General features: G+C 33.9%; 1 protein-coding gene across 1 annotated transcript; it reads right to left on the bottom strand.

The window, feature by feature from the left end:
- Positions 1-1,189: 1,189 nt before the first annotated feature.
- wkd (TBC1 domain family member whacked) lies at positions 1,190-19,932 on the bottom strand. The gene is made up of 6 exons (XM_088256429.1): positions 19,389-19,932; positions 16,872-16,971; positions 15,936-16,150; positions 6,679-6,862; positions 4,984-5,178; positions 1,190-3,323 (listed from the first exon to the last, which is right to left on the bottom strand). Exons 1-6 carry the CDS (start codon positions 19,550-19,552, stop codon positions 3,087-3,089), a joined length of 1,095 nt encoding a protein of 364 aa, XP_088112555.1. The 5' UTR covers positions 19,553-19,932; the 3' UTR covers positions 1,190-3,086.
- Positions 19,933-21,069: the final 1,137 nt, after the last annotated feature.

The raw sequence follows: 21,069 nt of genomic DNA, 5'->3' as shown, positions 1-21,069 counted from the left end.
TGACAATCATTTTCATAGTCCATCTAGTAGTTTATTTACTACCAGTCAATATTAAACACCTTAAAAGTTCATTAATTTCTGAAAACAAACTAATATTTGCAAGAAATAAGAACATATATTCTTGTATAAATAAATAGAAATAGAAAATGTATTAAAAATGAGTTTATTAAAGACATTTATATAAATTCAACAATAAAAAAATGGGACCATACACAATAGTCAATGTATAACGAGTTGATCGCAAATCTGTTTTGACTCCGTTAAAAATTTATAAAACGGTAACATTTCTTGTTTTTATGAAATATAACAATTCCATAGAAAAACACTGAATTTCCACATTATTTACAAATTCATTTCATTCAAGTAAATTATACAAATCCTAACCAACGTTAACGACCATAAAAAACAGTATCTACCTATATGTATATTGTGCTAATGAATTAGAATACTAGGATTGTAGATTTGTCATTTAAAGGAACGTTACAAATGATTTTTTTTCTTCATTTGTAACTTTTCCAATGCACAAATAATTTCAATTTATTTCATGGATTTAAAAAAAAAATACAATACAATGCTGATTTTTTTAAAATAATCTGCAAAAGTAAAAATAATTATTATGCATTTGCCATTTAATATTTACTATCCATTTAATTAATGTCCTATTTTGACAGATCACAGAAACCAATGAATGCATTTCTGAATTAGTACTTCGAATTATGCCAACCTTATTATTATTATTACGTTTTATTTATATCACCTGACAAACTTATTAACACATCAATATACTTACACTACAGTGAATTTCATTTGAATTTCGAAATATTTTTTTCCATTTTCAAAGTAATTTCACGACCTATTCCACATCCTTTTTAATATCATTCAATTTCCAATGGCTTATTTTCAAAGAATAAGAATCATTTCTATTGTAAGTTAACTTCACATCAAAAAGGTCGATTCCAACAGTGGCAAGATTACATAGAAGTAATTTATAAAGCAGACCATTTACTTTTTTTTTTTTAATTAATACAGTGTACTAATGAAATTTAAGTATCAATAAAGAATTTGACTATTAAGAAAAAATGTTGCAAAAATGTTGTTACAACAACAAAAACAGCGACATTGCTTTCTGAGAAGATGAGATAATTTAAAGAAATGAAACAAAAGTAAAATAAAACATACTTAAATTTCATGAAGATTTCTCAAATGTTTTATTAGAAACTAACACACATTCTAGAAGAAATGACAATTGAAAAAATATAAGAGATTCAGAAACACATTTTTAATGTAGCAAAATAGTTCTCTTAAGAAGGATAGATGATAGAATTAATGTTTTTTATATAGAATTAACAAAATAAATAATACTGAACAATACTATATAATTATCATCTGTCCCCGTAATAAAAAAGTAATTAACTTAAATATCAATAATCATAAAATAATACATCATCAATAAAGTGTACCAATAAATAAAATAAAAACTTGCCATATCCAAAAAATAAAAAGAGTACTGACTTTATTTAAAATGTGTGATTATGATTTAAGGCATTAAATAAATTTACTGCATGCCAGTTTTAAGCAGGATATACAAACACAATAAAATTCTAACAATGGAGATCACGTATTGCGTGAAATCTAGTTTTTTTGTTGTTGACAAGAAGAGATACCAAAACAAGGAAATTTTATGGTGGGAAAATTTTGAGAGTTGACATGTTGAAAAATTAAGTGAAAATATCGCCATAGGATTGATTTTCAGCGATTAACATAATTTATTATGCACTTATAGATTATAAATATGCAATCCTTACTTAATACAAGAACAATTAATATTAATCTCAGATAAAATAAATAATGAATATAAAGAAATGCAGAGAATAAAGATTCATTTCATGTTTAATATTTAAGGTTAACATACTACTTTTTACAAGTCAAATTGGATACTTTCATCAATTCCGTTGTGTTTTCATACAAAAATAGAATAATCAATCATTCTTCATTTGTAATATTTAAAGACTTTTAAGAATATAATTATTAGATTGAAGGAAATATATTTTGTCTGAGGTAGACATTACAGATTTACATTCTAAGATAGTAAAAAATAAAGAAGAAATTGAAATAACCTGATTAAAGCGGCAAATAGTGATTTTTAAATATATTCCAGAATTTATTTAAAAGTATCACTACCTGCCCCTGTTTTATAATTATTGAATGTAAATACAGGCCCCAATAAACAACAGTGCAATTTGAAACAAATTTAAAAGCACTCAAATAAAGAAGAGTTTCTGATGCAATATTATAAAGAAAAAGAAAACAAAAGATTTTTGCAAATATTATTATTTTATGTTATATTCACAATATATTATTCCGCAGTCAAAAATATACTATCCAGACATGCCCTATGAATAATGTGAAATCTACAATTACAATTTTCTTTAAAAAAAAAAAAAGATTAATAAAACGTAATGCCACATTTTGAACAGGCAGCATTTTAATATATAAAAAGGGTGGAACACAAAAAAAAACGCTTATTGCTGTCGGGTGGAACAAATGGAAAACTGTATAATGTTTTTGATCTGTGTAATATTTATGCCTCAACCGAGACACCATCATTAAAATGAGGAGGTTTGTGATAAGTTGCGCAAGCAGGCGCCAAATGGCACTGTAGGCGAGTGATTTTACAGATACACAATTATTCATAGGCGTGTCAATCTAAACAAAAGACTTAAAAGTTGGTTGTGTACAATAATAAGACAATCATTGATTACCTTATTAAAAAAAAACTAATGATTTAAAATAGGTAGCGTTTAACCTTCATTTGATTGCGTAACATAAAGAAACACCATACTAGGTCTTTCGGTGATATTCACGCTACTAAATGTTGGGTAAAAGCCATAAAGCCGGGTGTCCAATCGCACACATTGCACACAGAATACACATTAACCTACGCAGCTAATGTAGCCGTGTGCAGAGCGTGCGGTGCGCGGGAAAACCGACTTAACCCTTACTTAACTGGAATAAGAATGATATTAAAACTTAAATCTCTGGATAGTTTAACAGAATTTTTTGTCTCCAAGGGCGATTGTCCGTGGTTACCTTTTAGATGCGGATGCCTTTCTCCGCGCCTCCTGTCTCTGGTGCTCGAATTCGAAGTCTTCTTCAGTGAGGCCGAGCCTCTCCATCTGGGGGATGAGGTACTCTTCGCTGAGTATGGCGGGGGGAGGGTGACGGAGGATCTCCACGGTTTCGCATAATCCGTTTGCCTTCTTGCGGACTTTGGATGAGCCGAGAGCCCCGGAGAGAATGACCAGGGAGGCCTTGAACAGGACCTGGGTATAAGATGCTTTATTATTTTTTTGGAACATTTTTTTTTTATTACTAAATAGTAAACATTCAATACTAAAATTATTATTAAACAGTAAATATTACCCTGGACTGATACGCGGAGGGCTGATCAACTTTCCTTCGTGTGTTAACGATCAAGATAACACTGCATTTATATGATGCAGTGCCCTATGCACCATTGGGGTGCGGATAAGGGCTTGAAGAAGTTGAAGAAACATTGAAATATGTAAATAATGCACGGCTATGATGAGGAAAAAAGGAGATGTGTGGAGCATATGAATTATGAATGAAATGTAAATGATTTACAATGCAAATTCAGTTGGAATTAGAAATCATATATAAAATTTCAAGTACACCATAAACTTGAAAGCGGAAAAGTCAAAAAAAGTGGAAAAGATGTAGAAATGGCAAAAACAGTGTACGGCAATCTGGTGATCTATCCTTTCTGCCTAGAAGCGTATTCTCCCTTTCAATCTAAATATATAATTTGTTTATTATCAAATTGCATTTAAGGTACCATATTTATAAATTTAATCAATTTTCGCTTTCTCCCAATACCAGCATGAGGATGCCCATTACTGAATGAAAGTGCCAATTATTCCAATGTGTGAAAGTATTAATTGATATTTTTACAACTTGTACAAAAGTAAAAGCTTATTATTCAATTCATGATACAGTAACTTCAGCCGATGACGTAAACTACTATGCATGTATTTTACACATATTCCATCAGTGTATTGGTACATATTTTGGTATTATTGGCTGAATCTAATAAGGGCACCGATTAGAATGTGTATTATTTCTGTATAGCATCTTTATATGTGCATTGAATTTGTTTGAAAAGTAGCAGTGGAGGCGGTTGCCAAACATTCCTTGGACTGCAAGAAGCACATAAACCATCCTTCAGGAATTACCAAAAGACACAACATGCGGAATAAGGATTCTGTCCTACTCGGGGCCATATTGCATAAGTATTGAGAAGCTGGCAATCACAGGAAAAGTTAAAGATACACTCACAAAAGGACAGTCTGCCTTAAATAGACAGACCAAATAAAGAAATTAACAGGGTCTTCATTAGAGTGCATCGCAACATAGTACTTATTTGCATTTTTTTTACCATAAACCCTATACTAATTATTCTATGAGGATGGCTAGACAGAACACGGTCAAGAATTCCAAAAAAATACTAATATGGTAAATACATATATCATTTGTAAGTAGAGTTTATGGTGAAAGAATTATCTATGGTAACACTATGTTGCAATGCCCCTTAAATGATGCCTTCAGCTTGGCGTATCACTTGCTGAGTAGCTGACATCCCGGCAGACCATGATGCGAGGTAAGGAGCAAAACAATGAGGAACGAATGTCACTCACAAATGTGATAATGAGTAGTTTATTTGGAAGGCGTCGTGGTGTAGTAGGGTACACTGTAGTAGGCTTGACTGTAAAATTGATGTCGCGGGTTAAATTCCCGGCAATTGCAAAGTAAATTCAAAAAGATTTATTTTCAATTGGTCCAGGTCTTTGTGATGCATTTTTCACATTTACCTTCCCTATCTTACTATCCTACCTGCAGAGAAGCGTCTGAAAGGAGAGGCTTTGCGGGTACTTCCATAAAAAAAAAGTAGCATTGTGTACTCGCCTTGACCCCCTCGCAGAGGAAGCAGTCCCAGAGGCGCAGCAAGCAGTCCCAGGGCAGCGTGCGCGTGAGAGCGCACAGGAACCACTCGGTGGCGTACAGCGCCGGCTCCACGCGGTGCTTGTTCAGGTGGCGGTGCACTGCGGGCGCCGTGCGCTTCAGAAGCGCAAACAGGATGTCTCCGTCGCGCTGCAGCACCTGCACATACGAAAAAACTCTTGGGTTATCTGCACGCCTGGGGCAATTCTCTTTTGGAATTCTGATATAGCATGTATGTTAAGGATTGTTGATCTTATGATAGGTGGTCGTAACATTTAACTGTATTAATGGGATGACGGGAACTGCGTAGAGCCAATGGTCATGTTTAGATAGGGTGCAATTTTGGGGTGTATAAAAATAATCAAAATTAAGCTTATTAACCAACCTTATCATTGTTAAAATTTGGGGATGCCTGTAAAAGTAGAGAGCCAATTCCCAGGGGGGGGAAATAAACATAAGTGATTTTATAATATTTCTTCAATTCTCCAATGCGCAGGAGTGATCACCTTGCCTTCATATAAGTAACGATCAAAATAAAACTATATCAATACGATGCAGTCCCCTATGCATCATTGGGTGCAGATAAGGGTTAGAAGAAATGAGTGTAAGCAAGTGTCCGATTGCCTGTGCCAAGTGAACTTGCACTTATACATTTACAAGTGCATTTACACTTGTAGCGAGACCAATATCTGGTTCATAATGTTCAACAGAAGTCATAATATAAATGTGGAATTATTTAATTGGTTTTTATCATTGTCAATGTCACGATTTTTTAAAATATTTTTAATGTACAAGCTGTATAATTCCCAAACAAATAAAAAAAAATTTTTTTAATGTTTTTCGCAGATACTTTTTATAAACTACATTTTATAAACTTTATAAAATAAAACAACTTTGTTTTGACCACTTTTTACTGGTACACTTTTTCTAACCAGTTTCGACAAGAACCTTGTCATCATCCAGGGTTTATGTACTAATTCTAAAACATTGAAATACTCATAGTTAGGTTATAGATAATTACCTTTCCCTTAAGATACCAAAAACTTCCACGCACTCCGTACACCGTATGAAAGTGTGATTTAAAAAACGGAAAAAACGGAAAAAACTCCTAAATGTTGCTTTTAATGAGTATTGCGCAGCGAATACGTCCACTCCGGACGACAATATTGTGAGCTTGGTAGCTAAGGGAAGGGTAATTATCTATAACCTAACTATGAGTATTTCAATGTTTTAGAATTAGTACATGAATTTATGTATTAATTTTAAATCAATCACAGATTTTTTGAGTCTACTAAGTTGTATTTTATTAACAAAAACACATAAAAAATTATATTGTGACAATTGTTTCGCCTTGTTAGGGCATTATCTAACGAAATCTGTGTTTGATTTAAAATTAATACATAAATTAAAATGGAGTTCTACAAATTAAACGCCAAATCAATAAAAATAAATTAGTACATGAACCCCGATGATGACAAGGTTCTTGTTGAAACTGGCTGGAAAAAGTGTGCCAATAAAAAGTGGTTAAAACAGTTGTTTTATTTTATAAAGTTTAAAAAATAAAATAACTAATCCCAGCATTCCAGACTTGCCATCTGACTGAGTAGCATGTTTTCAGCACTGTTCAGCGGATGCAAATGTCGGATTTATAGAGCCTACCTCAAGACCGGGATTGTAGTAGCCGGCCAGGTACTTGTCGGAGATGCTGACCAGACACCAGAAGGCCTGCACGGCCGGCATGTGCATGAGCAGGAAGGCGGCCACGGGGGCCTGCGCCTGGAAGTAGCCCACCTTGGGGTTCAGCACCGAGTACGCCTTCAGGACGGACAGGAGCTCTTGCTGACTGCAAACGGATAAAACCAATTGATTCGTTAATTTTACAAATTCCACATTGTAATGAACTCCTTTCTACAATTAACTCTTAAGCTACAATTAACCTCGATGGCTTAAATGGTCAGTTTATCATAATCAATTCTCAAAGAATTTGAGTATAGGTGTCTGCGGAGAATTTTAGGCGTGCGATGGTTTGACTTTGTGAGGAATGAAGAGATAAGGCGTAGGACACAGCAAATCTTGGTCACAACTGTCCTCAAGAAAAGGCGATTCAGTTGTCAGGGCCATGTACTCCGCATGCCTTCCGAGAGCCGCCATCAAGCTTGCCTCTTTTACAAGGCATCAGGTTCGCGCCGCCCAGGACGACCACTGCTGACAATTCATCGGCAGTTCTCGTCAGAACTTCGGGACGTGGATCTGACTTGGGAGGATGCAAGGGAGCTGGCAGCCGACAGAAAAGCCTGGAGACAGTTTGTGGACTCCATAGGCTCCACCTAGGGAGCGGATATGGTTTAATAATAAAATTATCATATTAGGACTGAGAATGAAGGAATCGCGGAAAAATAAAATCAAAATACATGCATAAACCAAAACATATGTAAATAGAAACATATGTAAACAGAAACATATGTAAAATTTATACATGAAATATTTGAATTATTTTTGCAAGCTGCTATCATATGTATAAACAAGACATTTGAAACTAAGCGGCTCTTATGTTTATTTATGACTAAGGAACACATTCACCCTCAAATAAACATCTTGCGTAAAATTAAATAGACTACCTGAAAAACAGCTTGAGAAATAAATTACAAATCACATTGCTCATAAATATTTATAGAATATCATAAGTGGATTACGTCAAGAAAAATGAGACAATGATTAATTTTATATGAATAAGACAATAATATAACTAACTAACTAACTAAATAACTAACCATAGGTAGGCAGAGAGAATAGAACGCCATACCACTCTGTCTTTGCAAACATTCTTCGCCTTTTCCACGTTCATGCATCTCCTCATACATACCCGCAATAATATAAACTTTATAAAATAAAACAACTTTGTTTTTAACCACTTTTTTACGGGTACATTTTTCTCCAACCGATTTTGACAAGAACCTTATCATCATCAGGGTTTAACACAATAAAAAAGTGGTTAAAAACAAAGCTGTTTTATTTTATAAAGTTTATAAAATGTGCCACAAAGTATCTGCGAAAAACATTCAAGAAACAATAGTATAAAATTAATTAAGTTAGCAGTGTATGCGGAAAAGAATAGCAAATCCAGATTCTGTTGTTTCCAGAATGTTCTTTTATATTCACAACATTTTACTTTAAAAATCAAATCAATTTGTTTTGAATATTGAAAGCATTAACTTTGTGGATCATATTGATAAATTATTTCGAGAAATGAAAATACTTTTTACTAATTTATGACTTAAATTAAACCCTGAAGAGGGCAACAGGTTGTTGCCAAAACTAGTTGGCTAATAAAAATGTGAGTGAAAAAAGTATTTTTATTTCTCGAAATAGTATATCAGATCACTTTATTCAATAATTAATATATGCAGAACAAATTAACATTTTAGGCATAAACATTAAAAACATAAATTAAAAAGTAAGTAAGAAGACTCTTGTTAAAAACGTAGAAGAATCCCGCTACGGAATACCCCCTCAAACACACGGAACAGATGCATTTTTGTGCAACTGTGCCATGTTTCACATGTGTTTATTCTCTATGGCTACCATTACAGGGCACAATGGCACTGAAATTATAATTAACTAATGAGTCACCTTTCGACAAACATATTTATATTTAAATAACTCATGTATTGTGATTACTATACTTACAGAATACATTTATAATTAACAGAATGAATTATAAAAATATTTTATAAAAAACAACTTCACAAAAAAATATTGCCTTTATTCATTCATATTAGTTTGCAAAACTTCGTTAAAATCTAAACAACATTGAAAATGAATCATCCACGAATAAACAAACCGTAATTGTTGAGGGACGACTGTGTTTGATAATTCCAGTAAGTTGATTACAGATATTAATGTTGGGTGTACTGTGTATTCTGTCAGGTGTTTACTTATCAAGTGTTTCGAAAACAAACACTTGAAGTGTCTTATTTGCACAACACTAAAATCACCCAATCGATAGATAAAAATAAAAGAAACGTAGTCACTACAGGTGTATCACATCCTGGTGTGCAGGCGTCAATACCCTTGGCCTCTTTTAGATAATAATACACTTTTTTTTGTCATACTAAAACTGGATAGTGAAAAAAGGCGTAAACAATAAAACCTCCCTCTAAGGGCGTTTGTGCACTACACGGAATTTTTCCGTCCGGCACTTCAGTTAGCATGATAAAACGATGATTGTCTTGGGTTGGCTTGTGCCTTTGTCCATCTTTCTTCGAATCGGTGCTCATGATCGGTGCGTGAACACGTTGCGCGTAAATTCCATCATGCTAAACTGTCGTAGTCGCTTTTATTTTTCAAAACCAGACTGCCGAAGGGTAAAATTCTGTCCTTTCCTTCATGTATTAACGATCAAGATAACACTGCCGTTATAACCTGAAGCGGAGGGCTGATCACCTTTGCTTCATGTGTTACCGATCAAGATAACACTGCATTTACATGATGCAGTGGCCTATGCACCATTGGAGTCCGGATGAGAGTTTGAAGAAGATAAAATGGAGAAAGAAGTCAAAATTTCATCGAAATCTCAAATGGATGAAAAAGCCTATTGAAATGAGAGTATGAGGGTCTGTGGACAAAAAGGATTACAGTGGTTTGGGCTTGTGGAGCGAAAGAATAATGAAAGGATGGTAAACAAAATTATGATGCAAATAGGGTTGCAAATATACTGTTAAAGTGTAAAAAAAAACACTTGCTTCACGCTAAACTGGGACCACATGTTGGGTAGCTAATCATGCTAACCGCTACACTACGAAGGCAGACATTCTTTCCAGCAATGATATTTTTGGTGACATCATATAGAAAAGGCCGACAGCCATACTTAATATTTATACTCACAAGAAATGACCCACATTACGTGCGACACTACACCAATTACCCCTCAACTGTGTACACACAGGGAAGTGATATAAAGTCACCCACACATTGTTACTAATCTTTCTAATCTGTAATGAAGGGGGACCCTTATAAGTACATTTATTTGCAAATGAGTTAAACAGGAGATGATAAACCTATACACCAAGCGCGGTCCGTCCATGCATGCTGTGGATGCTCCGCATCCCTTGCATTTTAGAGTAAAAAGATTTAAACTTCTATCCTTAAACAGCAATACTGCAATTTAAATATTTTGATATTTCTGCAGCGACCATATTATGTTATTTTTTTTACAAAAACAGAGCTGTACAAAATCATACAAATATTATAATTATAAAAGAATGTGCATATATCGTACCGTCTCAGCGTACGCGCAACGAGAGACACGATACAAAGATCACGGGCGAGTCTAAATACACATACATTCTCAAATACTGTGAAACGCGTAAAAAGCACGTAAACAAGCAATGCTGGATGCGATTTGTAAACCGCGTGCACAATGTCAGAACCCGAGTTCTTTCCGCGCATGCGCACTGAGACCCGCAAGCCAACATCCATATCAACTGTATACGATATTAATGACAGCATCTGACGTACAAAAAATGTCTTTAATACTAATGTGTATAATGAACAGAATCACATACTCTATTGGATTGTTCTTAGTGCGCGCGTTGCTTTGACAGTTTACTTTTGAGCTTGAAGACTGAAGTTAAACTGTTATTGAATATTATTAACCTGCGATTTACTTAATAATTTAAATAAATAAAAATTAATTGATGATATTTTGTATCTGTAATAATTGAGTTTTGGATTTATGGAGATGGCGTCTAGATGTGCATATTTGATATCTAGTACGTAGTAATTACGAGTATAAAAATTTTATGTCCAGCATCCCTTCTACAAAAAGTCACCGACTGCCACTGCTATACACTCATGGTGCAAAATGGCACAAAAAATACTGATAAAATACAGGAAATAATTGCTTTCAATGCTTCACTAGAATTTAAAAAAGAAAAAATATTTCTCTTTTAAAAATACATACACAAACTCGTAAAGATGTAGATGTACAAAGTAAAGTCAAACGGATAAGGGTAATATATTCACCGCCCATATTTTTTCTATTTTTCTTGTCAACAATAGCTATAAATTTAATCATTAGAATGCTTTAAAGTACACCATAGGAATAAATCTTTAGCAAAATGCTATAAATGTTGATATACAACTGCTTACTGAGATTTAAGTGCACAGGTTTTGAGACTATTCAAATACTTACACCAATTTAAAATATTCATCATATGCATTAGTAGTCAGTGTGTGCTAAATACATCATGTATAAGTGTGTGAATAGATCTATGGTGTAGTAATCGTCCTGATGAAGAAACAGGTACTTTTCGAAACCGGTAGACTTAAATTCCGGTAAACGATTATATACTGGCACAACAATTATTTTTTAATGTCTGAATACAAAATTGAAGATTAAAAGTTTCAAATATTAATAAAATAAAACTCTCAACAGGAAGCACATAAATAGTTCAATTTTATATCCGCATTAGGATATGTACATTTATAATAATACTTTTTCAGAGACGTGCATTTTATATAGGCAGAAAAGCAGTGCCTACCCTGGATTCCATATAGAAACACGACCAGTGCCTACTATGCCTTATCCTTACCCAACCCTACTGCCAATCCTGATTAAAAACTCTGTGCACACCACTGTACTTTTTTTGAGGTATATATTGTATTCTTATGGTTAAGCGGTAATGTTTCATTCAACAAAAAGCACAACCAATCACTTGAAAATTATAAACTGATAAATTACTATATTTAGATTATGAACAGTTTTAAAGATCCACAATATTTTGAGTGTAGGTATTTACAGAGCTTACGATCCTGTCACAGGCTATTTTGCTGAGTTTTGAAGATGCCTAATACAAAAAAATGAATGTCTCATAAGGCTCGATGAGCGTTGTTGAATTAACATTATTTTAAATGGCGCACACTCACGAGAAAAGTAAATACGTATTATTCAGAATTGATTTCACAATGCGGAATGAATAGCTAACGATTATGTCAATCCATTTGGTGACAAGTGTCTTATTATTAGTTTATTTTATGCAAATGATGTCATATATGGATCGTAATGGACAATTAAAAATTTCATTTTGTAAATTGTGTTACCAATCAAATCCATAGGACAGATCGTCAACTGAATGCTGAGCTATCCTAAATCCCTAGCAATGAATTCGGTTTTTATTAACCAATCGGCGTACCAGCCGCCAAATCTTGGCGACTAAGAAAATTTAACATTTGCACATCAGTCGCGGTTTAAACCACGCCCCCGTCCGTGGTGGTTCATATTATAAAGATACTAAAAGATATCTACAAATCAGTAAAGAAAACTTTTTATAATGCATTATTTCTTAATTTTTTTTTACAAATTTATTGACGACACTTGACCAAAGATGTCCCTGCAAGGATAGAATTATCCTTTTGATTGAAATATTAACTAAAATCAGTTATAAATCAAAACTTTACATCCCAGGTGTAATGTTTTAATGAGTTATTTTTTAAAGTTTTTTTGTTAATTATCACATTTCTGATCTAGACACATCGCTCACTCCTTTCAAGAACGTCATAAATCAAAAATCATCAATTTTTAGTTGTGCATGTTTTCGAAATGCCCAGAAAATGTACTATATCCCAGCAAAAGAGGCATATTTTTAACTTAATATTTACCCGATACAGGGCAGAAAGTGTTGTTTTTGCATTTTGAAGAAAATGTATTATTTAATATTTTTTTTAAATATCCTTAATATTTTTTGAATGTACAAAAAACCTTCAGGTTTTACCTAAAAAGATCTGTTGCATATGAAAAAGTTTAATAAGTGGCTTGATATTTATTTTTAATACATTGTGTTATATTTTCAAACTTTAAAAACGTTCTCCTGAAAAATCAAGTTTTTGATTTATGACGTTCTTGAAAGGAGTGGGCGACATGATAAAATATGTGCATAATAGTTAAATGTACCATATTTATTAGTAAAACCGTAAAATTTATAATTTTATGATAATTATATAATTATTTTATAAATTGACTTCCATATTCTTCGTCATCTATGTTGAGATGTCAAAAATGTATATAAAATTTGCTATATTAATTTGACCATAGAAATTAATTATGTTAAAAACAGTCATCAAACGTGATTCAAGAATACCAGCATTGGTAGAGATGTTTATTTGAAATACCTCAATGGCTCTTGACGTTTCTCAATAGCTGTTGAACAGTTTGAGGGGTAATTATTTTATCAGAGTGACGAGGAGAATGGAGGGTATTTACCAATCAAAACAAACAGCGGTTACATATTATACATCACACCGCCACACTACTGTATTACTCTATTGTCCCTCTCAGCGAATGCAATGCTATGTCCACTAGACATACATACACAGTTGCAATGTCGCTCACTCCTTTCAAGAACGTCATAAATCAAAAAACTTAATTTTTCAAGAGAACGTTTTTAAAGTTTAAAAATATAATACAATGTATTAAAAATAAATATCGAGCCACTTATTGAAATTTTTACTGTGCAACAGATCTTTTTAGGTAAAACCTGAAGGTCTCCGAAAATTTGAAAAAAAATTAGTATATTTAAAAAAATAAAAACAATACCTTTTCTTCAAAATGCAAAAACACTTTCTTCCCTGTAGCGGGTAAATATTAAGTTAAAAATATACCGCTTTTGCTGGGACATACTATTTTTTCTTGGCATTCCGAAAACATGCACAACTGAAAATTGACGATTTTTGATTTATGACATCTTGAAAGGAGTGAGCGATGTTTTAAAATCATATAGCTCAAATGATAATCCATGGAAATAAAAATATTATTCTTCTTCAAACCCTTATCCGCACCCTATGGTGCATAGGGCGCAGTGTTATCTTGATTGTTAACACATGAAGAAAAAGTGATCAGCCCTCCGCTTCAGGTACCAGTCTAGGGTAATAATGAATAAATATTAGAGTAAAAAAATAACTTATATTTATTTGACCCCCCCCCCAGGGAATCGAACCCGGGACCTTCAGTACGGTAGTCGGGCGTGCTGAATATTACACTACGTAGGCGGATAAAAATGTTACTGTTTGTTAATTCAAAATATTAAATCTCCTAAAGTTACTCACCGATTGCTTTGAAATTTTGATACAATATTGCATTTGAATATGCACATGTTTTATATAATGTAAAACGGGGCTACTTGAACTTTGATGTGTTACTTGAGCCCAGTACCTACAAAAAAAAATTTAAATCTGTTTTTGTCTACAATAATGAACGTATCGTGACAATAAGTGTCACCTGTCAGGGTAACAATGAATCATGTCGATGTGTTCATTATTGTAGACCAAATACAGATCTAATTTTTTGTTGTTGTATTGGGCTCAAGTAACACATCAAAGTTCAAGTAGCCCTGTTCTATGTTACTCTGAACAGATGTTTTTTACCTGTGACAGGTAAAAACATGTGTTTTTGACAGCGTGTTTCTTGATATCTGGTGTCACTTTGAAATGTTTTCGATTGCATTGCTGATTCGTAGAATTTCAATATTTTCATTGCTTCACAAACATTGTGGGATGAAACATATGAAAAATGTGTGCTTTCTATTTTCTCTCTTTTCTGTTGAACCAGACTGGTGTTACTGTGCATCAACAGTAACGCATAGCCAGTACAGCTAGTAATATAACACAATAGACCATAACTTATAAAAAATTGTCAGCTTAAAATATGAAAATATTTATGGTAGTGTTGTGTGACTTTATATATTATCGTGTTAAAAACAGTAATTCTATATTGTTTGATAACTATTATGGGTGTATTATCATGTTTAGGAATTTAGATACACAGTATGGAATGTAGCGTATAGCATATACACACTATGTAAACATCAAAACAATCATTTAATCTCTACTCGGCTGTCCAAACTTAAAACACAGTAAGGGACATTTTTTTTGTAGTACGTTTTTTTTGCATTTTTGGTCTAAGTAGAATCTACTTAGTCCAAAAATGCAAAAAAAACGTACTACAAAAAATGTCCCTTGCTGTGTTTTAAGTTTGGACAGCTGTACTGCTGGTAGCTATTAATTAATTCATTTCACCTCAAAAGACTCATATATATTTATCCATATTCACAAATGCTGTTAATATTCGACAAAGTTACAAAAACTCTGTACAAAAAATAGACACATGGCCCGTTAAAAATCTCATCCGGTTGTCTGCGGATTGTCAATATAGGATTTCATGTTATGTCTCATAGTTTGATCGGCTACAACAACTGCTATGGGCAAAGTAATCTTACCAGCTCGCAACCAGCGCACTAAATTTGGCAAGTGTGCCTTCGCTGTTGCGGGACCGATGGCGTTGAATGCTCTTCCATCAGTAGTTAGTAATAGTGAGAGCGAGATGAGATGATGAGAAAAAAACTTAAAACACATTTGTTTTCTAAATCATTACCACTATCATTTTTTCCCCAATTCATTCACAGTGAAGCGCCCTTGACAATGTATTTTATGAAAATGTCGCTATTTGAATTATCCAAATTATCAGGGGCATGCATTCTATATAGGTAGAAAAGCAGTGCCATCCTAACTTACCCGCGTCACATATAAAAATGCAACCAGTACCTACCCTAACTTCATAAGTAGTACCTAGCTTATCTTACTACCTACCTCTACTGCCTACCCTAGTAAGTAGTACCTAGCTTACCTTACTACCTACCTTTACTGACTACCCTAGTAAGTAGTATCTAGCTTACCTTACTACCTACCCTAGTAAGTAGTACCTAGCTTACCTTACTGACTACCCTAGTAAGTAGTACCTAGCTTCCTTACTACCTACCTCTACTACTTACCAGAATTAATTCTCTGTGCACGCCACTGATTATTATTATTATTATGTTACGTGGTAGGCCCACTAAGTAAACACCACACAGATAAGGACTCACCCGGGTCCTTCCTCACTGACGAACATCTCGTGGTAAGGGAACTGGCGGTGGAGGTCCTTCTTGATGTCCTCCAAGCACTTGGGGTCGGCGGGCTCCAGCAGCAGCTGCTCGTAGAGGCGAGGATGGCGCTCCAGAAGCAGCTGCCCACCGCATAAGAACAGCCACGCGCGTGGCCGCACCGACGCCGGGATGCCCTTGCGACACCGCTCTCGTACCTGTGAACAAGTCCCGCGTACAATAAAACCTCTCACTTACAATGTACAAGGTTTATATTTCATTTTACTCTCGACATGCGGTTGGCATATGTTCTGTGACACCTTTGATAATGCCCAGGGTGCTTTTGACACACAATTTACGCAGCACACAGCTTCGTATCCAACATTCGAAGGTCAATTTATTCAGACCGAATCGGGCATGAGGTGGCGACTGGCTCTCTGCGAAGCCAAACGCATAATGAATTATATTATTGCGAGTAAGGCCTTAAAGCTGAAAGATTGGTATGAAGATTTTCCATGGTGCGTGTATGTCAGCCTCCGTGGTGTAATGGTTAGCGTATTAAGCTACCGTGCCGGAGGTCCTGGGTTCGGTTCCCAGGGGGGGGGAGGTAAAAATAGATATTAGTGATTTTACACTATTAATTTTACTTTATATTACCCTGGACTGGTCCCTGAAGCGCAGAAGTGATCAACTTGCCTTCATATAAGTAACGATCAAGAAAACACTGCGTCAATACGATGCAGTGCCCTAGCACCATTGGGTGCGGAAAAGGGTTAGGAGAAGAAGTATGTACAATATATACACAAGCAAACAAATTAAGTGCACACAATCAGCATGAGTCAAAACTTCGCAAATGTGTAAATCACTCGTCATTCAAATTGAAAAAAGGAAAACAAACAAATATTTATGTATTGTTAGAATGTAAAAAATTATACATACTTTACGATAATTTCTGGACATGAAAGACTCCCAATGGTTGAGCATTCGAAGCCATTTCTGTTCTCTGCGCAAGATGGTTGCGGGTGACACCGTTTGTTTTCTGGAAATAAATATAAAGATCAATGTCAAATTAAGAATTAAAATAAGAAACAAAAATTGTTTCTTTACTAAATCATTCATAAAAGATAAAAAATAAAGTACGATAGTCTCTTCTGTAACTGGGTTTTTGGAAACAAAAAGGGATTTTCTGGTACAAAATGCCGTGTAACATAAATACTAGCTCTGGTGTTAATCGCATTTCAATTTTGGTTATCAGTGCCTATGTAATGGTGGACTCTAGACTTAAATGCATCCATATATAAGAGTACTTGATCGAGTCAAGTTTTCTTCAGTCATCCTCTGCTTTTATTTTCAACTACATTCGCATTGTATATTTGTTTTACTGTTTTCTCTTAAATTGATTGATAGTGTTTATCTCAGCCTAGCATTATTTTTTTTTATTTTACCATTCAAACATCTATGATATCGCTCATTCCTTTCAACAACGTCATATTTCAAAAATTGTCAATTTTCAGTTGTACGTGTTTTCGGAATGCACAGAAAATTTACTATATCTCAGCAAAAGCTGCATATTTTTAACTTAATATTTACCTGCTACAGGGCAGAAAGTGTTGTCTTCGCATTTTGAAGAAAAGGTATTATTTAATTATTTTTTTGAATAAACTAAATATTTTTCAAATGGAGAAAAAACATTCAGGTTTTACCTAAAAAGATCTGTTGCACAGTAAAAAGTTCAATAAGTGGCTTGATATCAATTTTTAATACATTGTATTATATTTTTAAATTTTAAAAATGATCTCCTGAAAAATCAAGTTTTTTGATATATGCTGTTGTTGAAAGGAGTGAACAATATGTTGCTTTGAATACAAGTTCGCAAAATTTGATTAGTATAAAAGTTTCATTTTTAAGTTTTGTACTGACATTTTTTGGTTGCACTGTATTTTATATAGTAAAATAACAACTATAAAGTTTTTTCTGTATAAATTTATGTGGAAAAAACTATAAAGTTGTTATTTTACTATATATTACCAAAAGGATAATCAAAAATATATCATCCACTAATAAGCATATTTTATTGTATATTACCAAAAGGAGAGTCAAAAATATATCATCCGCAAATAAGCAAACTTGGAAAAAATCTATGCTGGTTGAATGCTTCGTAATTTAAATATAATACAATGTTGGTTTATCTTATCAGAGTCACCAGCATACAGCATACAGCACAGAGAACCGGAAATAATATCTGGGAAATGTAAATATCAGGCCTTGATACTCATTAATCTATAATTCTAATAATAAAACAGGTGAGTAATGAAATATCTTGTTAAAACTACTGAAGTCAAAACATATCTCCTGGAAGAGATTTTAAGTAAAGCATATAAATTGCATAATTAATATTTTAAGCACTAGTTTCGTTCACAACATTTTAAGTATCCAAATAATTGTTCATTATGTTTTCAGACATTTCACAGTTTATAAAATAATCCGGTTAGGATCTTGCATATATCCAAATAAAAAGGTCTCCGATACATAAAATCTTTCTCAATCCAACCATAGATGACTCTAGTGAACTCACGTGTACACTGTCACGGGATGAATGATATATGTAGGAGTTCCAAATTTTTTTGTTGTGTAGTTGTCAATCATTCAATCATTGGTAGAATGGTGAATTTTGGATGTGTGTAAAGTGATCGCTTAACCAGCCTATGACAGGTCATAAACCCTGTAAATACCCAGACTTCAATATTCTTCTTCATCTATGTTGAGATGTCAAAAATATACTAGCTTTGCTATTTTCCCTTTAATTTAACTTTTAAAAAACTACTTTATTATAAAATCACTACATATCTTATTATAACTTAATTACGGATTTTGAAGCAAACAGCTCCTTCCTATTGATCATCTCTGAATACGAAATTTAAAAAAAAAACTTGCTATACCAGCAATTTGGATTAAGGTCTCAGTCACAAAACAAATGAAACTCAGTCACTGTATTTTCTTTACATGGTACTCAAATTATGTAGTTTAGGATATACTTAATAAGTATAAATAATAGTAACATGTTTACAAACAAATTTTTTTGATGGTTGGAAGATATTGCTTCATAACAATTAGCACACTTATGTACTAACCGATTACACAAAAAGTCTTAAATAATAAATAAATCAGTTAATTAGTGCATTCCATATTAAACTTTTTATATAAAAAAGACGACAATAAATATTATTGAATTGTCATTAGTGGCTCACCTTGGGGAAACTTGTTTACAATTATTATTAAACGACTTGTCTAACCCCATATGCTAACCGCAATAACCGAAATAACACGAAAACAGAAAAAAAACAGCAGCATTTGGTATCAATTATATACATAACCAATTTGTAATGTATGGATTCAGGAAATTGCGCAAGATTTCTGTTCGTATTCGGAAGGATGTATGCACAAATTGAAACTCACGGCTCGGGGCTGTATTGAGTTCCTCCGAGAAAGCCGTGTCTGTCGGGGACTGTGGAGATGACGGAGCCATCGTGGAGAGTGCTGACGGAAGAACAAACGGAAGTATTATCGGTTCTATCCGTCTTATCACTCTTATCAGCCGTAGTACTTTTCAAAGATGACATATTGGGATGTTATGTCAAGCACGCGGGTAAACCATATCTCCTCTGTCCATCCCAACTTGTAGCGGAACAACTAATCACTTCACTTAAATTATTCACTATTCGCTATCGCGGTGGGCGGCGGATAATTGATAATATTTAACTCCTCTTGTTTACGTGTGGCGATTGCCCAATACCTTAATACAAAACAACCTGATGATTTTTCACTCGCGACGGAATTACGCGACGAGATACCGCGCTCAACCCTGAAATTCTGAAATGGTGACAATAATATGACACACTAATATTTACATATTTGGAAATACTACGTGCATTGAAATTAAATAACACAACATCGTACGCATCGGACGAGCCCAAAACATTGACAGATTGACGACAAGTGCACCAACATGACAGCAGACTAGTTTATATTTTTTGAAACAATGCTGCAAGTGTAAAAAATATTTTATTCAATATTTATGCTATTTTTGAAAAACATTTTTACCATATAACTAACCATCACTTTTCCTTTTTCCAAAAGGGTAGACAGAGAGAATAGAACGTCCGTCTCAATCTGATCACTTTTACTATTACCTACCATCACGCTGTTTCTACAGGTGTAGGCAGAGAGGATGGGATGCCACACTCTTCTGTCCTGACATAGACTCCTAGCTTCCTTCATATCCATACATCTAGCCATAAATGCCCTCCGAATACGTAAACTTTTGTCACCACTAGATTTAAGGTTCTGATTGATCTGGTCGTGCCAAGTCTTAATCGGCCGTCCTCGTTTTGTTTTCCCGTTCATATTTGCCAAATGTACTTCCTAGTCATTCTATCGTTATCCATTCGCTCCACATATCCATAACACTTTAAAGAACTTTTCATAATCTTTTCGATTATCCTTAGTTCAACCTTACATTATTTTCTAATTTCTTCGTTTTTAATACATTTGTCTGAGGGAAGGCATTTTAACAGCGTTCGTTTGCTTCATCCTTCCTTTGCCAGTTCCATGCTGCTTCAATTCCATACATCAGTGTCAGTGGTACTAGCACTTCATTGTGAACCGCCAGTTTGGCTTCCATGGACATATTTTTATTTGTAATCACTCTTTCCAAAACACAATTTATTTTATTCCTTGCATTCTGACCACTTTTAAGTGTTTGGAATACTTGTTTTACCGAATTCTTAATTTATTTTAATCGCATGAGTGATTCTTAAAATATAAATAGCTCTTCACAATTTTGTAATGATTAGCGTGTTTAGCTACCGTGCTGGAGGTCCCGGGTTCAATTCTCAGGGGGGGTTGAAAATAATATTTATGATTTTACACTCTTATATTTATTTACTATTACCCTGGACTAGTTACTGAAGCGCAGAAGTGATCACCTTGCCTTCATGTAAGTAACGGTCAAGATAACACTACGTCAATACAATGCAGTGCCCTATGCACCATTGGGTGTGGATAAGGGTTAGAAGAAGATTCACAAATTAGTGTAAAAAAATGTTGTTTTTTTTTGCAAAATGAATAAAATCCACTA

The sequence above is a fragment of the Brachycentrus maculatus genome, unplaced genomic scaffold, assembly GCF_059751285.1.
Source record: "Brachycentrus maculatus isolate JH-2025_06_01 unplaced genomic scaffold, ASM5975128v1 h1tg000061l, whole genome shotgun sequence".
Taxonomy (NCBI): Eukaryota; Metazoa; Arthropoda; class Insecta; order Trichoptera; family Brachycentridae; genus Brachycentrus; species Brachycentrus maculatus.
The sequence above is the reverse complement of the archived record's forward strand: the minus strand, read 5'-3'. Positions and strand labels throughout refer to the sequence as shown.